The 18,632-nt window shown below is 51.9% G+C and overlaps 1 protein-coding gene across 2 annotated transcripts in view; it reads right to left on the bottom strand.

Moving 5' to 3' along the window:
* The window catches only part of ADAMTS2 (ADAM metallopeptidase with thrombospondin type 1 motif 2), a 216,496-nt gene that overhangs the window by 76,630 nt on the left and 121,234 nt on the right, over positions 1 to 18,632 (bottom strand). For both annotated transcript variants that reach the window (XM_045069345.1, XM_013059699.2), the window contains exon 4: positions 15,869 to 16,071. In XM_045069345.1, coding sequence (XP_044925280.1) covers positions 15,869 to 16,071 — 203 coding nt within the window. The remainder of the gene's footprint in view (positions 1 to 15,868; positions 16,072 to 18,632) is intronic.

The raw sequence follows: 18,632 nt of genomic DNA on the forward strand, positions 1-18,632 counted from the left end.
CTTCTTGAAGCTGGTTCTGGCTGGCTTCCCTGTGCTCCGCTTAGCTTCTTCTACTTTGTACTGGGAGGTGCTCCCCCCGGCCCCCTGTCCCCGGTCTCGACAGCTCCACCTTCTGCAAAGCCTGGCTGCCCTCTCCAGCTGCTTATGCAGTGGCTCATCCCTGGAATTCCCTCTCTTCCCTCCAGCCCCAGAATTCTTGAAATGTCTGAAGAGCATCTGCAAGAACAAAGCCATGGTAATAAACATGTTTCAAAGGGGGAGGGGCAGTTACACTTCAGCTTAATTCCCATCCACTCCAAAGCATTCCCACTGCAACTGGAATAAAATCCAAGTCCTGCTGCCTCTTTTCAGGCTGCCCTGGCCTTGCTCACTGTGGTCCATCCAGTCACTGGCCTCCGTGCACCTTGTAGCGAGAGTCTATCCCAACCTCAGGGCCTTTGCACTGGCTGTGCCCTCTTGTTTTCCCATGCTTTCCCCCAAATATGACCGTCCCTGCTCACACCAAAAGTACTCCCTAAGTAGTTGCTCCCAAACTGGACGATATACTTGCTATGAGAAGCACCCTTCCTCCTTGTTCACTACTGTGTCCCTAGCAGTGTCTAGCACCTAGTGAAGGCATAGTAAAGAGTTTTGAATGAATGAACGAATGAGTGAGTAACTTTGGAGAATGTGAAATGATAGGAAATGGGTACACTCTGTATGACAGCGGTGGTGTCAGTACCCTGCAATGACGGAGACCCCAGCTAAGTGCCCAAGTGTGTTCCCCACCCCAACCCCACCTCCCCCAAGACCTGTGTGCTGGGGAGAAGCTGCTCTCCTCTGCTCTAGACTACAGGAGGAGGGGAAGCCAGAACAACGACCTTGAGCCCTGTCTTGAGAAATTGATCCTGGAATCTTTAAACCTTGGGGGAAAATGTTCAAAGCCGCAGGCAGCCCTTCTCTGTGCAGAGAGAGGCCAAGGGCTCTCTTGTTTGGGGAAATACATTGTAATGCACCTTTTGCTTATGCAAAGATGCGGCCAAACTTCTTTTCTGGAATAGACAATAAGGAAGGACACAGGCTCTGCATGGTAATGTAAAAGTTGGCCTTCTTTGTGGCAGAGCTCCACCCAGGGCCACCAGTGAGCCCTGGCAAGTGGCTGAAGTCTGCTGGGCAGAGGTGACTTTCTTCTCTGTTCAGAGGATCGGGGCACGGGTGGCTGAAGGGAGGACTGGGCCAGGGCCAGGACTCCCCACGTGGGCAGGCAGTGGCAGAGCTGCCAGCTGGGTTCCCATCCCTTATGCCCAACCTTCAGGAAACTTACCACCTCTTCCCCAGGGCGGAACTTCAGCAACTAAGAGGCAGTGCAAGCTGCACCTGCCACCACACCAGGGAACAGGCCAGACCCGGAAAAGTCTGCCGTGAGGCTTCGGGAAGCCAGGCTCATAAGGTGCTCCGTGGCTTCTCTGGGAACCCCTGAAATAACTGGGAAGAAGTCCAGTCTCTCTGAGGACCCTCAGGAGAAGGTGTGGAGTGTCACGGAGAAAGTGCTGTGGGCAGCCAGGGAGGAAGATGTTCATCAGGGCGCGTCTCTGACCCACGACGGGGAAGCAGAAGCCTAGTCTTAGTGTGAGAACAAACGTGCATTTTGCAAATCTTCCCTCAGCCAATGCTTCACAGGCAACACAGGTACAAACACAGCCTGAGCCTCTCTGCTCAAAATACCAAATGGCCACGAAATGCAAATGGGCAGGACTGGTTTTCCCATACAACAAACATGGGGGGCAGGGCAGAGCTCTCCTTCAACATTGGGTCCAAGCACACAGCCCCAAGACCCCAACCATTTCTGTCCCCCATCCCACACCAGGCCACGCTCTGCTGGAACTGGGGACATCTCTGCAAGTCCCCAGGGTGGAGACAGGGCTCCTCCACCTCCAGGCCAGCAGCTCAATGCCCAGAACCCAGTGGAAGCTCGACAAATGTTAACCAGGCAAACAAAAAGCAAAGCTGCTTTTGGAAACAGTCCCTGTAGGTAATGATTACTGCTGGAGCTGCCCCTTCCCTGTCTCTCTGTCAGGGCACATAGGCTCCAGGCTGGGCTCGGCCACCCTCCCACCCCTGTGACCTGGGCCTGACACGTGGCCTGCTTGCAGCTCAGTGTCCTGGCCTGTGAAATGGTGGTGATGCTGGACCTCACCCCTCAGGCTGTCACCAGCACCAGCCTCAATACTGTATTTAAAGCATCCAGCAAAACCCCAGGCATATAGTACACTCCCAGGCTTCACCCCCAGGCCCACCAGGGGCTCTCCTCGGGACCACCCAGAAGAGCCCTGTCAGAGAACAGTACACGCCAAGCATTTTCCAGAGCCCACACTGTTGCCCACCAGGTGTGTGTATGTGTGTGTGTGTGTGTGTTGTGTGTGTGTGTGACCTGCACTGGGGGTTGTGGGTAATGGAGAGCCACCCCACCACGTGGACTGGATGTTCCCACTCACTAACCAACAACTCATCTGAAAGGGGGTCATGCTACAGAACAGGGAAGGACAGATTCTGCTGAGGCTGCAGGCCAGGGCCTAGTGTCTCTCTGAGGCCACTGACAGGGAAGGAACAGAGGGAAGGCAGGGATCTTGATTCTTTCTGGCAGCAACCCCAGCCCCAGAGAGCCCAGGGGCATCGTCTCTCTGTCTGATGTTCCCCGGAGCTCCTTGGCACTATCTGACCACAGAGTCCTTGGAGACCCAACGTGGCATCTCATCCAGAAGCAGCTTTTGGGGGAGGAGACCCTTGTGGCAACACCTCGTGGCATCCTCACCTCCCCCCAACCAGTTTGAGTTTGAACATGATCTTCATCCATGCTGTGATCTCTGTCACCTGTGTTCAACTGGGCACCATTGTTGTCATTTGAAAACAATGCTTTTTCCTTCCTTCTATGATTCATGTTTTTTGCTGCCCTATCACCATTCTGAGCCAAAGAAAGAAAGAAAGAGGGAAGATGCCATCAGGAAGAGTTGAGGCCATCATACCCAGGAAATCCCTGGGGACAGCAACAGGGGAGGACAAAGTGTCCTGGTTGATGAAGGAGGTCAGGGAAGGGGCCTGAGAAGTACGATGTCAGACCCAGGGTCAGGGGGCCCCATCCCTGCCACTGCCCCTAATACACTGCCAGGCCAAACAGATAGATTCTGAGGGCCATGGACCCTGCTTCCTGCCTAGACTCTGAGGGGAGAGTCTGTTCCCAATGCGACACTAAGTGCCAGGGGAGAATGGTGGGGGCTGGTGTGAGTAATCCAGTCCGAGCAGCAGCCTGGCTCCCCTGAACCCCAGAGGGATGTGCGTGGGGTCCAGATGCTCCTGTCTTATGCTGGCTGTGGACTAGGGAGAGGCTGCAGAGGGGACAAGGCATCACAGCACCTGATCTGGACAGGTGGGGCCCAGCACACCTGGGCAGTCCAGGTAAAGGGTCCCGAAGCCAGACCTGACCCCGTCACTGCAAAAGTGGCCAGGGCTCAGGCCAGCATCCCCAAGGCTGCCGGGGCCCCCAGAGGTCTCCACATGATGACAGGGAAGGGAGGGACCCTGCCAAACACGCGTTGACCCAGAAAAGCCTGAGAAAACCAGGACACTTTAGACTGTCATCTGTGTCCCCAGCACAGGCAGGGCTCACGAGGAATTCAGAGCTCCCAGCAAAATTCAGAAGCTTTGCTCCAAGCCTCCTCCTCGCATTCGATTCCCTGCCAGGCTCCTGTGCCACAAACATAGCTCTCCCTCAGAGTGATTCCCTAGCCTTTAGTGCCCTTCCTAACATCCAGGGCATAAGGAACCTCCCTGAATGCAGTAGGAAGCAGTTTTGTCCTTGCGTGCAACACATGACCTTTCCCACCCCCAGAGTCTGAGTCACAGAGCTACCCCATCAGCCCTCCCTTCCACCTGGGGTTAGACCAAATTCCCTGGAGTGTGCAGCAAGGGAACCACCTGGCAGAGAAGGCAGAGAATGCCCTTTGCCACACAGAGAACCCGGGTGTCCCAGGGGGACACTTCTTGGAGGCACAAGTTTTCGTTGCCAGACTCAGGCAGGGAGGGGGTGCATGCACCACCCCGACCCCACACCAAGCTATCTCCTGCTTCCCTGGCCTGCTCTGCTAACTTGGATGCTGTCTCCCCTGCCACCATCACAATCTCGAATATTCTCATGAGTCTATTAGATAGTTAGCCCTCTCCCTCCACTGGACCTGTGCCCCAAGAACCAGGGGGCTCTGGAAACAGCAGCTCTCAAAGCTTTAAGATGACCTTCATCTGGCCAGCTCCATGCTCCTGAGGCCTCCTGGCCTGAACCCTCAAGCCTGCCCCACCCCACCAGTCCCACTCCTGGGACATGCCAACGGTGTGGCTCCCTCTCCAGGGAATGGAACCAACTTCAGGCTCCCCTCCACTGGGAACTTCTCCCCAGCCAGGCAGAGGGTGCTAGCTGGGCCCTTGCCCACCTTACTGACCTAAAGCAGGTGAGTGTCCCTACGAGAGCCAGGCTTCTTGAGGACATGAGCTGGGCTGGTTTGGCAGATGTCACAGGCAAAGGAACGACCACGGCACCTGGTTGGTAAGCTGTGACCCTCCAAGACCTGTGCTGCATGCTCCTCGTGTCATCACTTAACCTCCCATATCTTGCCCAGTGGGCTATACTACTCCTCTCTTACCAGTGGGAAAGCTCAGAGACATTGAGAAACTCACCCACTGAAACACAGGTGGGAACTGAGGCAAAGGCTTTCAAGAGCGCAATTTGGCAAATCTGAAATTAAAGCCACTTGTCCCTATGAGGTCCCTATTCAAGCTTCTAGCATCTCTGGTTGAGAAAAAGCTTTGGCCATAAGGACATAAGGGACAAGGACACTTAGCCTACTGGGACATCTCTTCCATGGACAGGTAGAGTCTATTTTTTTTAATGGGGATCTGTAGGTCCATAGTTACTTTATGAGAATTCTCTCACTTGCTTGTTTATTCAAAAGGGGTTTACTCAACACCTACTATGTGCTGGGGCCTTTACTAGGTGCTAAACATGCAAATCAGGTAAGCAGACCCCTGAATTTGACATTAAATGTGTGACACACCTTTCTATGAACTCCTAATCCTCCCAAGACCCATCACCAAGCGTCCCTCCAGCAGGGAAGCCAGACCCCCCCCCCCCCAGGATAACTCCATGGGAACCTGGCACTGAGGGAGCAAGCTGGCAGCGACAGCCCAGGCTAGCCTGGACCAGGAGCCCAGTGTGGTGCCCCATTCTCTGCTTTTCCAGCTCAGCTGTCACCTCCTTGCTGGAGTCTGCAGAGACAAGATCCGCAGCTACCTCTAGCTGTCACCGAGGAGTGACGCTGCCTGGCCCTCCTTGTCCATGGGGACTCTAACTCCCTCGTTGACAAACACCAGCTCCCCCAGGGAGGCCAAGGGCAAGCCGCTTCCAGATTTCCACATCAGCTGTCAGGCAGCCTCCTGAAGAGGGGAGGGAGGTGGCGGAGAATCCTGGGGGTGGGGGTGGGGTGCCACATGCTTCAGGGAAAAAAAGGTACCACGGTACACTCCCCCACTAGAACTTTCTCCACCTATGTCATCATCACTGCAAGGGGGTGGGGTGAAGGAGATGTGCACTGTCCACCCCGCCCCCACCCTGGAATGTGAGCTCAGTGCAGGCAGTCCCCCTGCCCCCCCCCAGGGCTTCCTCAGCGGCACATTCCAGAACTACTGCATCTGGCATAGGCAGGTGCTCTGTAAACACCCACTAGATAGGTGGATGACTGAGTGGGCAAATCTTAGAAAGAACAGGAAGGCACAATAAATGGGAAAGCCAGGGGGAAAACGAGGAAAATCACAGAAGTTAATGGAAAACAGTCTGGGGGAGGGGCAAGTGATGTCTAACGCTGTTGGCTGATCCTAGAGATCCCAGGTGAGAATGTACTGAGGCTCTTCCTCGAAGATTCAGGAGCACTCGCTCTTCAGGCCACAACAGCAGGGAGGGGACAGGGGCCTGGGCCAGGTTCCCAGGGAGGGCCCGTCTTCCCCAATGCACGTAAATGCCACCTGCCATGCCCTGGTTGTGCCACCCAAACTCTCTGAGTCTCTGTGAGCTTATCCAGGAGTGGGAACTCACAGGGCCACTGGGAAGATGCGGAGACATCAGTGTCTCCTCATACGTGGCTGCCAGGCATAAAGCCTCAGTCTTCTCAGGCTGCAGAGGGAGGCACTTCTGAAAACAGAAGGCATAAGCCCCATGCTCTTAAAGAGAGAAGTTTCTCTTTTTAGACCCCAAACCAGCCTCATCACTCCCTTGTCACAGTACAGCTGGGGATCTCAGGCATCAACCCCCTTTGGTGCCCCTCAGCCTGACACAAAAGGCTTTGCCAACCTCATGTCCTGCCTCACTCCAGCACCCTACACCCCAGCGAGGCCCAACCTCATACTGTGATGTGGTGATGCCACTGGGCCTTTGCAAATGCTGCTCTAGCGCCTGCAGCAACACCTGCACGCATCAGACTCCTCCCTGCATTAACCCCTGCCTCTGCTCTGGGGCAGCTCAAGTGGCTCTCATCTGAGGCGCTCTTCCCTGTGACCCCAGAACACCCTCTATTTGCACAATCAGCACTTGCATTAACCAGGCTGTTGTTATTCTTCCTGTCTTTGCTGCCCACCCCTCCCATGTTCCAAACTCTCTGAGCACATGGTCATGACAACTCACTTCTGTACCCCAGTGACCAGAACAGGGCCCAACTTAAGCCAGGGATTCAGAGAGTGCCCAATGCAAAAACACATAGCCAGGAGTGGCTCAAGTCTGTGGGATGCTCTCGGCAGGCCCGCCCGGCACGCTGAGAAGCACTTTTCTGGTGTTTAACTGGAGTCACGCTCATGCCAGCCCTGGGAGGTGGCATTAATTATCCTCGATCATAGGACACAGCAGGGCAGGCAGTCACCTCCTTTCTTCTAGACCAGAAGGAACCATCCACCAGCTGACCAGCCAGACTTGTCCTGCGGTCGTGTTCTGATTCACTTGTGCAATGTGAGGTCTTAATTTCAATTTGTTGCTGACATTGAAAAATAATTAGATTTCCCAAAAAGTGGATTTCCAGCTTCCCATGACCAAAAAAAAAAAAAAAGAGCTGGCAACACTGGGTCCGCTTTTTCCTCCATGGTCACAAGTGAGCGGGACCCAGGAGGGGATCTCTGGGGGTGAGGTCTCTCCACGCCCCAGTCCCCACCACTCCCTACTGCCCGCAGCCTCCTTCACCTGGGCCTACCCCTCCCACCTGGCTCCTGTCAGCATAGGAGAGTGGGGCCCTGTCTCAAGCATTCTATCAGCTTCACTCACACCCTACCGGCCTGGATGGCTGTATCTCCTGGCAGCGCACAGGGCCATGTTCTCAGGCTAGTGGGATGCCCCACTACAGCCCATGGTGCCAGCATGGCCCGGAGTCTGGGGGAGCTGCTATGCCATTGTGGACTTCTGCTCTCCGTTCTCCTACCCTGTGCTCCCGCCAGGCCCAATCCCAAACATGCCCCCTGCTCCCTGCCTTGCCAGAGAGCCCTGCTCACTTCCCTTCTACTTATGGGAAGCCAGTTTCAGCATCCGGCTCCAGAGACAGTTTTCTCTTTCCCAGGAACCAGAGCCAGAGACACGTGAACAGGGACTGGGGGCAGCGCCTTTGCCCTGGTGAGTCTGCAATTCCAGGGCCAGTTCACAAGATGATACTGCCCCCCCCCCTGTGTCCTGGGGGACCAGCAGAAAACATTCCTGTCCTGCCACTGCCTTCCCCACCATCATCACATGGTCCCAACATTCTTGGAAGTTGGTGAGAAATGAGCCTGTATGCCTCTGATTATTTGCAAACCCTGGCAGGGCTTTGGTAAACCCAGGCCAATCTCTGGATTAAATTAGAAAAGAAAAGAGGAAAAATATTGGAATCCTGGCAGAGAGAGAAATCATTCATTCAACAAAACTTGTTTAAGAACATACTGTACAGAGGCCTGTCCCCATGCTGGAGGAGAAGGGAGGTCAAAGGGTATGGTCTCTACTTGGAAAGCACAGAAGCCTCTGCAGAGCACAGTTCTCTGTAGGCCTAAGGAGTATGTCTGCCCTCCACAGAAGAGATGATCTGGGGGCTCAGGGATGCTTCCAGAACACAGGCAGTTAACACAGCTGGGAGAGACAGCCCTGTCTGCCCGGAAATCTGCCTTTCCTTCTCTGCTGTTTCAAAATTATTATTAGGATCAGCTCATTTAATTATTTTTGAAAGAATCCCCAAAGTGGCCTCACAGGTCCACTGAGCTGGCAAGGCTATGGTGGGGGTGGGGATGGATGGAGGTCTGAGCTAGGAGAGGGTGGAGCTCAGCTCGAGGGTGAGGTTCCTAACATCGGCCTGCAGGAAAGGGCTGCTCCAGCTGCAGAGGACTGATGGTCTGTAAAGGGTGATGGGCACCTCATCTCCTGGGGACTGTGCAAGTGTTTATGGGTTCTCAGAGTGTGTGGGAAGTGTAAAGATGAAGAAACGAAGCGCAGGGCTAGGCAGGAACTTTGACGGGTAGATAAAAGTCAGGATTAGGATGTAGCCACTTCTGACTCCAAAGTTGGTCCCCTCCAAAGCTGGCTATACGGAGAGTCAGTGCAACTGATGCAGTGGGATGGGAATGCAAACTCTAGAGCACTGGGGCCACAACTCAAGGTGAACTCAAAGCATGTGGGAGATTTCTTTAGAGCCGGATAACAAGTATTTCATGAGCACCAGGGAGTGACTAGGTTCAGCACTGTGGACTGCATATCTCTGTCCCAGCCACTCTGTGTGATAACACAAAATCATCCATAGACAATTCACAAAATGAGTGGGTATGGCTGTGTCCCAAAACTTTATTTAAAAAAAAAAAAAAAAAGGCCAATGGGTCAGATTTGGCCCATGGGCTGTAGTTTTGGCAACCTTGTTTGAGAATCTATTTAATCTTTCAAAGTTCAGTGCATTTTGCTTTAACTCAGTAATATGCTCAAGGCTGGTTTCATATCAAATTGATGTTTTAAAATGTTTGCCATCCAAAAAGAGTGGCACTTCTGGGGCAGACTGTGGTGGCCTCAGTGGTCTCTACGGCCTCTGGTGGATGTTCCCAGGGGCAAAGAGAGGATTGTAGGTCACGTTCCAGGGCAGACCATCACCCACTGTGATAGTCTGCCTCACACCTACAAGAAGGGTAAAGGGATGAAGGCAGTTCTAGTCCTTGCGGATGCTGAAATCCCAAACGACACCAAGGCCTCTGGTTTCTCAGGAAGAGCAAGATTAGGCTTTCAGCTAAAGGCTATAAGCCACATAAGCAGCACTGGTTTTAGGCCCAGGTTGTAGATTGCCTGAAGTCTTGGCACACACTGTACTTTTCAAAATGCACGTGTGAACATGTTCCTTTAATCAGGGCTCTAATCCTTCCATAAGATATCCATCACCTGAGCCAGGAGAATAGCCGCCATCTGTGCCTGCGAGGGAACTGGAGGGGTCACAAACATAGAGGCGGCATCCTACCATGGCTCCTGGGGCCGCCGAGCACACATAGCCACAGCACCAAGTTTGGAAGCAGAGACTAGTTCAGGGGCTGGCAGAGCAGGTCTGTGAAAATGTGGTGATGCCCCAATATACCCAGCAGGTGTGTTCAGGCATGTTGACTGCAGCACAGCCTGGGAGCACCAGACAGAGCAGGGAGCCCATTTTAAGGAGAAAGGGTCAAATGGAACAGCAGGTCTCAGTACACTGAGACAGCCCGTGGAACAGGGGAGTCCGGGCAGAGGGAGGCCCCTCACTCCCAGGTCTGGGTCCAGTGGAGGCCACAGCATGAGTCGGGGTTGAAGGTGGGGAGAAGCAGGAGCAGGAATAAGATGGCCGCAGAAGGGGGCCAGCTGTGGAGAGCCACAGCAAAGCAGGGTACCCAGGTGGGGCCCAGCAGTGGTGCGGGAATGGGGTCTGGAGGAGCCAGCATGGCTAGATAGACCACACAGCTCCATCCTCACAGCCTTCCCAGCACTGGGAGATCCTTCTTTCCTCCAGCAGTGGATAGAGGCTCTCAGATGTGCTTCCCACACTCTCTGACTAGGCTAAGGACCCCTGGGGCAAGGGGACAGGGCCTCAACCTGGGTTTGCTAGCAACCTTTGAAATTCTGGTGTTCGAGAGCTAAAAAAACAGTGTGAGGGCCCCAGAGGATGAGGCCAGCGCCCATAGCCTGGTCCCAGTGCTCAGAAGGCCCCAGCACCTTCTTAGACACAGGCATTTGCTCCATGGAATGTGAATAGATGAAACCTAACAGAGAACGTTCTGGCATAGAAAGCTTTAGAATGCACATACCTGTTGACCAGGCATTGCACTTTTTTAGGGACACAGTTTAAGGAATAGTAGTAAAGGATGAGCAATAGATTGAGCTGTAAGGATGTTCAATACAGCTTAGTGGCTGATCTGACCTCTGATAGAGAAATTAATTTTGCTATGTGAATATGTCATATCAATAATCAGTTACATAAAAAGTACTCTGTGATTTGATATGATGCCACCATTAAAATGAGATAGTAGGAGTAGATATTCACATACCTACAGGAATACATTCTTATTTTACATCATAAATAATATATTGCCTGTGTTAGATATAGTATATTTTACTAAATGAAGAATGTTATTTTCTAGATTTAGGGAGGAAAAGAAGAAAATGGGACCTGACAGGAGGTGCTGGAATAGATTGATGAGGGTGGGGAATCTAAATGCCGTGAGACTTTTTCTGCACCCAGGTAGCTCTTATGACGCTCAGCAAACATTTCCAACTATTTTCACCTTCCAAAGAGTCCAAGATGGAAAGAGGGACAGACTGATTAACTCCCATTTCCCTTTAAAAAAAAAAAGAAAGGGAATAACATGCCTTGTCCACTAATGCAGGAAGGGAAATGGTACCTCTAGCAATTTCCCACTGTCCTTAAGGTCACATCCAAGTCCCTTTCCACATCCAGTGACTGGCCCCACTCACCTGCAACTTCCCTGCCTACCTGGGCCCATTGTTCCCCACAGGAGCCCTTTCTCACTTTCAAATGTGCTGACCTCATTCCTGAGGACCTTTGCACCACCTGTTTCTCTGAACATTCTCTTCTGATCCTTGCACAGTCATCCACTATCAGTCAAGTCTTAGCTCCAGTGTTACTTTCTGTGCATGTCCTTGCTGACCACCTGTATAAAGTGACCCACCTTTCCCAGCCCTTCTCCACCTATTTTATTATTTCTTTCATTGTCTTTATTTGCAATGTCTCTTTTAATTTTCACTTGAATATTGTCTATGTCCCTCACCAGAATGCAAGCTACAGCTATGTCCTGTCTTGCTTACAGCTATAACCCTTGTCTTACACATAGAAGATGCCCAATGAACATTTGTTGATTGAATGGTCAGGGGTCAGGTGTACTAGTCAGCCCAGGATGAGCTACACTGCATAACAAAGTCTGCACTCCATCAGGAGCTCAACACAATAGAGCTGGCATGTGTTTCCTTATACACATCATAGTCCAGTGCAGCCTGAATGGTCCTGCCCCATTTGGCACCTGCACCTACTGGGATGCACGGCTCCAAAGATCACCATGTTAGGGAAAAAAAGGAGGGAGGGGACACACTGGGTGTTAATTGCCTTGCCTAAGAGGTGACACACATTACTTCCTTACACAGAGCACATTAAATAAAACTAGCCACACAGCCCCAGATTAGAAGCAAGGGAGGGGAGCACATGGATAACCGAGGAACCTGAAATGTCTATCCAATACCAGGATCCACATATCCCAGCCCAGACTTTGTCACAAAGAGACCCTGAAGGGAGCCCTATGGGCAAAATCACCCTGAATGATGAGGGGAAACCAGCCCAGCTGTGAGCTGCTAGGGTCCAACCACACCTGCCTCCCACCCACCCTGGCCTCTGCTCCTCCTCAGAGCCCGCATTCCCTCAGTTCCTGCCATCAGAACCCCCACCTGACCCTCCTCCCACAGCCTTTATGGTCTTTCTCAGGGGATAGGCTGTGTCCATCCCAGGACTGATCTCCAAGCCTCAGATGCTAGAAGTGTTTCCACCCTATCCCTGGATGACCTCACAGCTGACCAAATGCCTCACTTGGAGCACAGTCCGGGCCAGCTGCCTCCACATCTGTCCTTCACGTTGCTGGCTTGGCTCTGGGCTGGGAAGCCCCATAACCAGCTGTGTACTTCCAGAGGCCAAGGCCAGGCCTTTCAGGGCCACTCAGGGCTCTGGCTGCAGCTCTAAGTGAACCAGCACCCTAAGGTCTCAAGGCCATGAGAAGGGAGCCATTGGCCACAATGGTGATCTAAATCCAAATGTGAATTAATTACAAAGAAGTCTAATCACCCATTGAATGGCTATCATCCAAAGCAACAAGTGTTGGTGAGGATGTGGAGAAACTAGAACCTCGGGCCCCATTGGGAGGGAATGGAAAATGCTGCAGCTGCTGTGGAAAACAGTATGCAGGTTCCTCAAAAAATAAAAAATAGAACTACCCTATAACCCTAAAGTTCCACTCCTGGGTATATTCCCAAAAGAACTGAGGGCAGGGGCATGGAGAGATATTTATACACCCATGTGCACAGCCGCATCATTCCATAATAACCAAGAAGTGGGAGCAACTCCAGCGGCCCTTGACAGGGGAATGAAGAAATACAACATGGTAGAGATACACAATGGGCTATTATTCAGCTCTAAAAAGATGGACATTCTGCTAAGTGAAACAAGCCGGTCACAAAAGGACAAGTAGTCCTCTTACATGGGATACCTAGAGTAGTCAGTATCACAGAGACAGAAAGTAGAATAGTGCTTGTCGGGTACTGGAGGAGGGGACAGTGGGGGTTAGTGTTTAATGGGGACAGTTTCCACTCTGCAAGATGAAAGACTTCGGGATGGATGGTGGTGATGTTGCATGGCTGTGGGAACATGTTCACGCCACTGAACTGTATGCTTAAAAATGAAGGTGGTCAATTTTACATGTATTTTACCACAGTCAAAAAATTGTTTAAAATTTTAAAATTGTATTGAGACTAAAATGACATAAAAATTCAGTTCTTCTACCACCTCACACCAGTCAGAATGGCTAAAATTAGCGAGCCAGGAAATGACAGGTGTTGGTGAAGATGTGGAGAAAGGGGAACCCTCCTACACTGTTGGTGGGAATGCAAGCTGAAGCAGCCACTTTGGAAAACAGCATGGAGGCTCCTCAAAAAGTTGAAAATAGAGCTACCCCACGACCCAGCAATTGCACTACTGGATATTTATCCTAAAGATACAAATGTAGTGATTCAAAACAGCAGGTGCACCCGAATGTTTATAGCAGCAATGTCCACAACAGCCAAACTATGGAAAGAACATAGATGTCCATCAACAGATGAATGGATAAAGAAGATGCAGTATAGATATACAATGGAATACTATGCAGCCATCAAACCAGAAATCTTGCTATTTGCAACAATGTGGATGGAACTAGACAGTATTATGCTGAGCGAAATAAGTCAATCAGAGAAAGACAATTATCATATGATCTTACTGATATGAGGAATTTGAGAAAAAAAGACAGAGGATCATAGGAGAAGGGAGGGGAAAATGAAACAAGATGAAATCAGAGAGGGAGACAAACCATAAGAGATTCCTAATCTCAGGAAACAAACTGAGGGGAGGGGGGAGGGATAGGGTGGCTGGGTGATGGTCACTGGAGAGGGTATGTGCTATGGTGAGTGCTGGGAATTGTGTAAGACTGATGATTCACAGACCTATACCCCTGGGGAAAATAAAAACTCTATGTTAATTTAAAAAATTACTAAAAAAAAAAAAAAAAGGAATATACACGTGAGTATCTGTCTACTTATTTATCCATCTCTAAATATATACTTACAAAACTGGAGTTAAACACATACTGTGTATTTACAAAAATCAATTAAGACCAATTTTGTTGAATAAAGCTCTTCCATCTTTCCAACTCAAGAAAAAAAAATTAGTTCTCCCATCACATCAGCCACGTTTGAAGTGCTTGAGGTCTGGCTAGTGGCTGCTGCATTGGAAAGGGCAGAATTTTGAGCATTTCTAGTCCTGAAAAAGGTTCTGTTGGATATCCTTTCTTACAAACTCGTGATTCCTCAATCTCCCTCCTCCCCAAGACCACCAAGGGGGATGTGACTTCCATCAGCCCCCGGGGACTCACTCCCAGGAGTACACAGCCCTGAATGAGGACACAGGGTATTAGCTGTCAGGAGGACGCACATTGAGGCAGGGTGCCTCATCTCCCCCACCACACTGGGAGGCAGAGCTTAGGTTAGAGGGACAGACATTCCCCCTCGCCCCTTCTCTCTGAGCCCCTGGCTGGCTGCCTTGCCCTGGGACAAGCACATGTCCAATAAACGCTTGCTGGATGCCACAGGGAAAAGAGAGTTGACCCAACTACTCTTCCTCAGTTCCACCAATTTATCTCCTAAAATCTTTTTTTTTTTTTTTTTGCTATGATAAAATATGTTTCAATTTAAGAATGTTTGCATTTCTCAGGCTTTTCAAGAAACTAACCAAAACATCCTATTATCCAAAGTTGGGGTATAGTTGGAGCCCAAAGGTATACATGAAAAAACTGAAGTTGACTGGCAAAAACCAAGAGAAAGTTCGAGACTTCCACCTCCTGGCTCATGCAGCTCGACGCATGTGCGACAGAGGGACCCTCCATGCCAGGTAATGGTGGGACCAGGAGTCAACCCATGTGTGATTTAATAATAAATACATACTGGTCTCTGCCCCTCAAACCCCCCATTCCTGACACAGATCTCCTAAACCCTGTAATGTCTGAGGGACAGGGAGCAGCTCTTTCAACTGTACCTGAGTTCATGCTGATGAGGACTCTTGCTGGGCTCTAGACAGCTTCAGGATGGGGGGCTGGCAGCCAGAGGAGCCGACCATCCCAGAGGGGATTAGAAGGTTAGAACTTCTAGCACTGCCCTCTCTCCCCACCCTGGGGTCTCTAGGGACAAAGAGGAGCTGGGGATTGTGTTCAATCACCCACGGCCAATCAAACCTCCAGAAAACCCCTAAACCATGGGGTTCTGCAAGCTTCCAGCTAGGGAGCACACCTAGGTGCTGGGCGTCTGGGGTGTCTGGAGAGGGCACAGAAGCTCTCAGCCCCTTCCCACCTGCCTTGACCTAGGCATCTCTGACATTTGACTGTTCCAGAGATGCGTCCTTTATAATATACCAGTGGTAGTAAGGAGGGTTTTTCTGAGTTCTATGAACTGTGCTGGCAAATATGTGAACCTGAGGGGAGCATGGGAACCCTTGATTTATGACTGGTTGGGTCTTCATATGGGTGACAATGCAGGACTTGTGAGGCGTGTCAGAAGTGGGGCCAATCTGGCAGGACTTAGCCCTTGGCCCATGGAGTCCATGCCAACCCTGGGTAATTAGTGTTGGAAGTACTTGGTGTAGAAAACCCACACACAGTCACTAATAGTCACCAATGACAGCAGGCACTGTGGCTGTTTCATTGTTATAACAATAAAGGTACTTTTCAAAAATGAGATGAGATTAACTATAATAACAACACTCTCCAAAATAGAACATGGTCTGCAAACCTATTGGACTATGGCCCCACTCTGCGGATGAGAGCACAGAGTTCTGGAAGGTCCACGACTCACCTAAGACTGGTGGAGAGGAAGGTGGGCAGGTGGGGAGGGGTCTCTTGGCCCAGCCACTGGATCATTCGCATCCTCTTGCCCCTGCCCTATCTCTCCACTGGGGCCCTGGGCGGTGGAGGGGTTCTTGCCCATGGATTTGGTTACCTTTCCTTCAGTCCCACTGCTCCAGCCCCGCCACCAGCCCCCACTTACAATGTTCATGAGTGTAAGCAGGTACTTCTGCACGTGCTCCTTCCCATGGAACTGGACCACAGAATCATCCACGCCCAGCAGGACCTCGATGTTGTAGTCGCCGTCAGTGGCATGCCTTCGTGCCCTGTGCCTTGAGCCATTGATATGCTCCTCCAGGACCCCCAGGGCGCGGCTGAGGTTATCCAGGCTGCCTGGCGGAGCTCCTGGAAGGACAGAGGACACAGTCTGCAGTAGCCCAGGCTCACCAGGGACATCTGAATGAGGCAAAACCCCATGTGGGTACAACTCGGAACCAGCCTGACAATCACCTTGGTGAAAACTCACACAGTACCCAAACAATCCCCATTTTACAGAATGAACTGAGGTTCTGGGGGAACAGAGTGCATGCCAACTGGACTCAGTACCAAGTCCATGGCCATCACCGAGCCCGGGTCTGGCACCCAGAGATGAATGGAGAGGCTGTAAAAGCACCGCTGGGAGTGGGCATGGCTAGCGTGACCTCTTTTCACCCATTCACACACTCAAATGCCTGAGAACAGCTGCCCAGGTGCCAAAGGGCTGGTTTCCCCAATGTGGCCACTATATTATAACCAGGAAGACCAAGGCCCAGCCCTGGTGGTGTGTGTTCCATTGTGTCTCCCTAGGCAGCTCCTCTTCTGGAACTTTCCTCCACTGAAGCAAGGCCCTTCATCTGTTGGCCAGGCCCACCTGCCCCCCTCCAGGGTCAAGACCTCGCATGGGCACCCCACCCCAGGTGAACTGTGCCTACCCCTATCCATAAGCCAGGGAGATGGGTGGTTACTTGACTCTTGTGCAGGGGACCAGGGTCCTCTACTGACAGCTTCCTCATAGTCTGCCTGGGTGGGGGAAGGGGCCCAAGGGGCCTCAGTGAAGGGTCCCAGAAGGTCATCTCACTGTCTGCCTCAGCTCTCTTCTCTTTGCCCTCCACGCACCAGACCTGGAGCCTACCCTGGACCAGAGCTCAGGCTCCCAGCCCTTCTCTGCCCCCACCTCTCAGGGTGGCAGCTGAACTGATCAGGCTGACCTTTTTGTCACTGCTGGCAGTCCCAGACCACACCACATGCTAAATCCCAGGGCAAAAGCCTTCTGGAAGCTCCCCACATCCCTGTACTGGACTCCATGTCTGTGCTGGGGCCCTGACCCCAGGGTCCTGCTTTTCCTTGGTATTCCCAGACACCTGCCCTAGGGAAGGGCCTAGGATTTCAGTTCTTCATGCCATCACCCACCCAGGGTGTGGTATCTGGTCCCTGTGGCCCCTGCAGCTGGAAATGGGGTTGATGCCCCCTGCAGCACCACTTCTCTACAAAGAGTCTTCCAGAATAATTCTCACTTGTCCCAGAAGCCTCTCATCTGCTGCCTCCTCCAGATGGGAGCAGGAACTCTCTGTGCATTCCAGTGGCACATGGCAGATGCTGGAGGCAGAACAGGGCCTCTGAAGGCAGCGTGGCAGCTCAAAGTCAAGCGAGGCAGCCTGCCCTGTGGTCCTGCCCCACCACTCAACCCTGTGCATGGGTTTCTGCAGCCAGGCCTGACAAACGGGCCTCTGTAATATGCACAACTCTGCCCACTTTACAGACAGAAAGACTAATGGAACTCCAGCCCAGCTGACTCAGCCAGGAGCTCTCGCCTCTGCACCTGCTGTCTGTTATGTTTGAGGCCCAGAGCCGCCACCTGGCCACAGGACAGGAGGGAAAGTGTGGTGAAGGTTAAGGAGATGAAACAGAAGCAGAGGGGGAGAGCTCTGACAGAACTAAGCTGGGCCAGGGCTGAGCGGCTGCTTGCATCCCGGTATTTCCTGGGGGGGTCCTCGTGCCCCCTGCCCCAGGCCTGCAGCCTCCTGGGGCACGCTGACATGCAAATGCCAGGGAGCCCTGCAGGGGCGGGGATGGGGCCTAGGATGGCAGGCGGGCAGGCAGCACCCGTGCAGAGCTGCTCATTCTGCCGGCTGCCTGGCGATGATTCAGGACCGTCCATGCCGCTCCCAGAGGAGACACCAGCTACTTAAACCTGACAGGGGGTTTGAGGAATTGCTACTCTATTTTTACACATTTATTTCTTTGCACTTCCAACAAGCAGGGACAGCTCACCTTCAGAACCACCTTGGGAGGCAGAAAAATGGTAATTTCCATTAATAAAAAACAAACTCTTCCCTTAGGAAGAGGCTAGATGTTCCCCTCTGCCCCTGTCAAGCCAGGGGTCACTGATGGGTGGTCCCCAGGGCAAAATCAAACCACAGAGGCACATATTAGGACCTTGCAGTATTTTAAAAATACCGTATTTGGTTGACATTTCAAAATCAGGAGAGTTCATGTTGAACAAAATCTGGAATAGCCATCTTCTGTTGAGGAATCAGGACAGGGGGTCATGGGGTTGAAGGGAGGTGATGGGCAGGTAACACTGGGCTGTGGATTGGCACGACACATGGAGCCCGTGTCCCCAGGCCACCTGGCCTGCTGCCCTCCTGGCCCCCAAAGGTGTCAGAGTGTGCCCCAGACCCTAACCCTGGGAGCTGCCGTGTGGTGCCCCCCATTCCACTATTCCCTGTGCGGGGGTAGGGGGGGCGGGGTGGAGGGTAAGGGGGCTGCCACAGAGCCAGAGCTGGCTGGGACACATCCTGTAGCTGTTTCTGCCAAGCAAGCACAGTGTTTGGCTCAATTTATGTTACAGGTCCATTAAAAACAGCTATGTGTCCTAAAGATGCAACAGAAATGACAATTTCACCCCAAGCATAATTATTACTATT

Source organism: Mustela putorius, unplaced genomic scaffold, assembly GCF_011764305.1.
Source record: "Mustela putorius furo isolate JIRA1106 unplaced genomic scaffold, ASM1176430v1.1 tig00003923_pilon_pilon_pilon, whole genome shotgun sequence".
Classification (NCBI taxonomy): domain Eukaryota; kingdom Metazoa; phylum Chordata; class Mammalia; order Carnivora; family Mustelidae; genus Mustela; species Mustela putorius.